The sequence below is a fragment of the Coregonus clupeaformis genome, unplaced genomic scaffold, assembly GCF_020615455.1.
Source record: "Coregonus clupeaformis isolate EN_2021a unplaced genomic scaffold, ASM2061545v1 scaf0068, whole genome shotgun sequence".
Classification (NCBI taxonomy): domain Eukaryota; kingdom Metazoa; phylum Chordata; class Actinopteri; order Salmoniformes; family Salmonidae; genus Coregonus; species Coregonus clupeaformis.
In genome coordinates this window covers 576,426-581,963 of record NW_025533523.1, presented here as the reverse complement: position 1 = coordinate 581,963, position 5,538 = coordinate 576,426, and the positions used below count along the sequence as shown (strand labels likewise).

Sequence of the window (5,538 nt, the reverse complement as noted above, 5' to 3'; positions counted from 1 at the left end):
ATAAACAACTTTTAAAGTATGTAATAATGATTAATAAGATCATTCATAAGATGTTTAATATAGTTCCTTATAAACCATTTACTAATAATGATGTCCTCATCTAAAGTGAGGGCTATTTATACTTTATAAATGTTTTGAGTGGCCAGTGTAATTTCTCACAAAAAGATGGACATGCCATTTATAGACATTCCAGCAGTACCTGATGCAGCCTCCCGTCTCTAACTCCTTTCTTTCCCCACTAGGTGGCAGTGTGAAACAGATTGAGTTGTTGAAATGCATTATCCTCTTATGATATGCAACATTAATTTCTGGAAAGCATAGCTTCCATATGATGTGTGAAAGGGTTGAATGAATGGCCTGGATATTTTCCATTAGGATATTAAATGGTATCATCTGAAGAGTTAATAAACCATAAAAATATACCGCTATTCTGTGTGTCGTTAATGATAGTATGTTTATTATCTCTGGATTAGGATCCCTGTTATAATTCAGTTGGGAAGATGAAGTCTCGGAATATGGCCCTTAACTAAAACAAGTTGAAATGTAACATCTGTCATGTCTACAGACACTAGAGCAAATGGAATTAAAATATAATATTGTGAGAAAACATGCTGCAATGTTGTTGTGTACAGTAACTGCTCTGAGAATGCGTTACATGAAAGCCTAACATACAAAACCACAAAAAGCTACCAATGCTTATGAAGCGGGAGTCATTTTTATTCAATTGGTATGTAATGGTTTTAGACGCCACACCACTCAAGATTTAAATGTAATTTACAGTCCATTGTTGGTTAAATAATTCCAATATAACACTCCTAACTCACTAGTCGTTAGTAGAAGTGTGAGTGGCTTGTATTTCTGTTGCTGAGAGGAACCAGAACCGACATTGACACATTCTTTACTCTGACAGTAAACTTCAAATCATTACAAAATCAATATTTTACTCACTATACAGTTAAGGCATACACACAAAGGATTGTCACACAGTTCATAACACTGATAAGGCCTTGGTCTTCATTGAAAATAAATATCCTGTACTGTCATAGAAAGAGAAAGGCAGGTGAATCGGAAAATACAATGTGTGCAATACACAGTGATCCTACTTTCATTTGCACACCACCCATCCTCTATCACACACATATAAACAGTTTATTACAATTAATTCACTTTTCCCACACTATATATAGTTAATAAAGCTATAATTTGCTCTATTACAGGGCTGTTAAATTCAAAACCCTTCTGGTTTTTGTTTGTACTTGGTAATTAATTGCACTCACCTGGTGTCCCAGGTCTAAATCGGTCCCTGGTTAGAAAGAGAGGATGAAGACCAGAAGTGTTTTGGTCCTCCAGGACCGACATTGAACAGCCATGCTCTATTGCATGACTTGTGGGAACATTTTGCATTGTGTTCCATAGTTATGATATATTATGTAAATGTATGTATAAGGCACAAAGGTTCAATGTAAATCATTTTAATGTCTTTGCAAAATAGCAGCTTAAGATGAGCTATGGTAAATAGAGTAGATCCTTAGCAGCCCTTCGCTTTGTGGGCTCATTGGTGAAGTATTGTCTTTACAGCAAGTTCATCAGTAGAAACCTCATCCAAGTGTCTACCCAAGGTCTCCTCTGTCATTATTTTCACAAGTACATACTGAAATTGCCCCAGTGTTCACGCCTGTACAATGCCCACACACAGCATTGCCTGCCAGCTAGCCATGCTGTGTGAATCTAGCCTGGTCCCAGATCTGGATGTGCTTTAGCCAATTATGACAAACATGGCATGACAATGATAGTCAGAGGAGTTGGCTAGACTACTAGAGCGCATACTGTCCAGTCAGAACTTACTGAGGGAGGGCAGTGCCCCAGCCTTGACCAGCACCGCTGACAACAGGTCGGCCGGTCCAGAGAGGTGTGGCACCGTGGGAGTGGAGGGGTCTCCATGCTGGTTGTTAGAGTTCAGGGGCGTTGCAATCTTTCCCCGGGTCAGAGACTTGGCAGCCCCCGTTATCCCACTCCCTCCTCCCCCCACACTGGACTTGCTGTTCTCTGCCGTGGGGATGACGGTCCCCAGGTGGGGGTTGCCTGCCATGTGGGCTGGGGCCTCCAGTTGAGGCTGATAGCAGCACAGCAGCCTGAAGAAAGCTGCTCTCATCTCCCTGCTGGACAGGGTGTAGATGAGGGGGTTGAGGGCTGAGTTGAGCACGGCCAGGGCAATGAACCAGTCCACATGGTAGAGCACCGGGCAGCGCTCCGGACTGCAGCCCACGTCCAGCAGCAGCAGCAGGAACAGCGGGGCCCAGCACATCACAAACACCCCCAGAACTATCACCACCGTCCTCAGCAGGGCCAGCGAGCGCTCCGTGGGCCTGCTGCTCACCTTTCGCCCTCTGGACGTCACCAGCCGGTAGATGCGGATGTAGAGGATGATGATGGCCACCAGCAGGGCGCTGAACACGCTGATGCAGAAGGCCACGTAACTCTTGTCGTAGAGGGGCAGCACGGTGGAGCAGGAGGCCAGGTGTTCCAGGCAGTTCCAGCCCAGGGAGGGCAGGGCGCTGAGCAGCACCGACACGGCCCAGCATGCCCCCAGCAGCCCCAGTAACCTCCCCCGCCCCCCCGCCGCCTCGCACGGACGCAAACGCACCATGGTCATGTGTCTCTCGATGCCGATGGCCAGCAGGCTGAAGGTGGAGGCGCTGAGGGCCACAAACATGCTGCCCTCTCTTGCCAGCCATACGGCTGGCGGCAGGAAGAAGGTCCTGCTTCCAGAGGTGAAGATGTTAACCATATAGGCCACCCCAGCCAACAGGTCAGACAGGGCCAGGTTACCGATGAGGAAGTACATGCGAGTGTGGAAGCGTTTGTTCCTCCATAGCGCCAGCAGCACTGTGACGTTCTCCAGCACGATGAGGACACAGATGAGGAGGAGGACAACAGTCTTATAGGCAGCACTGCTCCGAGGTCGACCCCACTTCCCAGAGTGGTTGTAGTGGGCAACGATGACAGGGTTCATCCCCTCCTCAAACACATTCTCCATCCTGTCTGTCCCTGGCCTGGCCTTCCCTTGTCACACAACAGAGGGCGCCACAACACCCCAGACTGTAGACAGAGGATCTACTGGCAGTGGCACTACTTTCTCTGGCACTGTCGGCATCACACTCTTTATAGGGACCTGTTGGATAGACTGCATTAAAATGTATTTCACTAATTCAGTAGGAAATGTATTATGATTGAAGGAATCGCTTATATGTTGATTTAACCATGAGATATTCCATGCGAGAGGGTAAGAATAAACTGACAAATGTCATGTCACATCTCAGGTTAGTTTGAAAACTTTTAGTAGGCTACAAAGGCATACTATAGTAATCAATCATCATGAATTACATTTAAGAACAGATTTTCTACATCTTGATGTAATTCTAAAACATTTGCATTTGTATTCAAAAATACATTATTGAAGAGCATAAGTTTAGTGGATACTGTACTTCAGTTATTCTGCACTCTGACTGCAATCTTTTTTCGTAAGGGTGTAATCTTTTTTTGTAAGGGTTCGCTGTAAAAGTTTGAAATGGTGAACTTATAGTCCATTATTAAAATTATGAACATCAGTCAAACCTAGACCTACCTGAAGGACTGTTTACATTTTCATTTGAGATAGTATGGATACGTTCATATTGCTCCTTGACAGATGTGTTGGTTCAAAAGCCCTGCTTCAATATCCAAACAATCCTCCGATCGCGTCGTGGCATCGATTCCATATTTTATCGCGGACATACAAGTAAGCTATATGAATATGCCTGTTATTGTAATTCCCGCTAAAATGTCATTCCGATAAATTAGCTATAGCCCACAACTCAGAAATAGTCGTCTCACACCCGTCAAACTTTTTAATGGTCCATTCTTCAGCGACTTCTCCCTTCTCTGAAACTTCCAACTCTCAAGCCGCGCTGTCCCAACCTGAATAGGGCGGGATCATTCCGTATTCCCCAACCCATTCTCAACCAATATGAGTTACCAGAGGCCAAAGTCGGTGCGATGCTGATGTTTGACTCAATAGCGCAAGATACACTGTATCACGTCTTACTGTAGCTGGGCTGGAGATGATTTATTTTGAATTACTCAGGTGTGTGTGTTTTGTTTCCTAGGTCAAAGTGTTTTGACGGCACCAATACATTGTAAATGCCAAGGTAAATTACTAGTTAGAGGCTAGAAAACACACTTATCTGTCTCATTGAATGTGTCATGCTGTAGGTGTTGATGGTAGTCTACCTTACTTAGTGCTATTAAAACGATTGCCTCTGTCTGTCTACATTTAGCAAAAGGTGTTATGCACCTTGTGAGTCATTCCTGAAATCAAATGTTGGCCATTACCACCACAAATAATCATCTTGACTCACACATACAGACACAATACAGAACAAAATGATTCACTTGGATCAAACAAACACGAGACAATATAAAACAAACAAGATAACATTGATCGTTTTGAAAAACAAAACAGACTGATGCTCAGATGGTTTGTTTATTTGCCTTCTTAGATATTCTCCCAACTGACAAGTCAAGAAACAAGGAGTTATGACCCTTCATATCCACGCTTTGATCAGACATAGTTTTTCATGTTCAGAATGAAGGATCACTGTTTTCCCTTGGCCCTTCCTGTGTGTGGGATGGGTCACCCCTCTCCCACTGCCCTGCCTGCCTACAGTTGATGAGGAGACACAGTCACACACATTCTATCTCTCTGACAGGATCGTACAGTCACTCACACTCTCTAAGTTACTCACAGGATGAGAAGCTTCTCCCTGGCTGCAGCAGAACACAATGTGACATGAACTGGCTGACTTCAACAGAATGACCAAAACAGGGGGGGAAACTACAGCTCAACATTTTGGAACTTGAGGCAGACATTCTGAGTGTGACCCTGTCACCTCAGCCCCTTCCCCATTTACATTTCAGTCATTTAGCAGATGCTCTTTTCCAGAGCAACTTACAGTATATACCCCCCATAAGAATCGAACCCACAACACTGACGTTGCAAGTACCACGCTCTACCAACTGAGCCACAAAGGAGGACTCTCCACTCTACACTGGGCTCTCTCCCATATTGTGTTGATAGTCCAGGCAGCACCTTCCCTGTATAGTTTCCCCAGGGGAAAGTGATCCAATCTATTATTTCAACCGTTAGATGGTACACTGGCAGGAAAATGCTAACAGGCTGCTTGCTATACAAAAGTGTACAAAACATTAGGAACACCTTCTCTTTCCATGACATAGACTGACAAGGTGAATACAGGTAAAAGCTATGATCCCTTATTGATGTCACTTGTTAAATCCACTTCAATCAGTGTAGATGGAGGTGAGGAGACAGGTTGAAGCAGGATTTTGAGTGTGTCAAGAACTACAATGCTGCTGGGTTTTTCACGCTTAACAGTTTCCCATGTGTATCAAGAATAGTCCACCACCCAACGGACATCCAGCCAACTTGACACAACTGTGGGAAGCATCAGAGTCAACATGGGCCAGCATCCCTTTCGACAC

The 5,538-nt window shown here is 44.5% G+C and overlaps 1 protein-coding gene across 1 annotated transcript; it reads right to left on the bottom strand.

Moving 5' to 3' along the window:
• Positions 1-435: 435 nt before the first annotated feature.
• Positions 436-3,940, bottom strand: LOC121539909 (sphingosine 1-phosphate receptor 3-like). The gene is made up of 2 exons (XM_041848556.1): positions 3,626-3,940; positions 436-3,172 (listed from the first exon to the last, which is right to left on the bottom strand). The coding sequence occupies exon 2, from the start codon at positions 3,035-3,037 to the stop codon at positions 1,835-1,837; it is 1,203 nt and encodes a 400-aa protein (XP_041704490.1). The 5' UTR covers positions 3,038-3,172; positions 3,626-3,940; the 3' UTR covers positions 436-1,834.
• Positions 3,941-5,538: the final 1,598 nt, after the last annotated feature.

Coding starts and splice junctions, on each gene's coding strand:
- LOC121539909 (XM_041848556.1), bottom strand. CDS start 3,037: ATGGAGAATGTGTTTGAGGAGGGGATGAACCCTGTCATCGTTGCCCAC.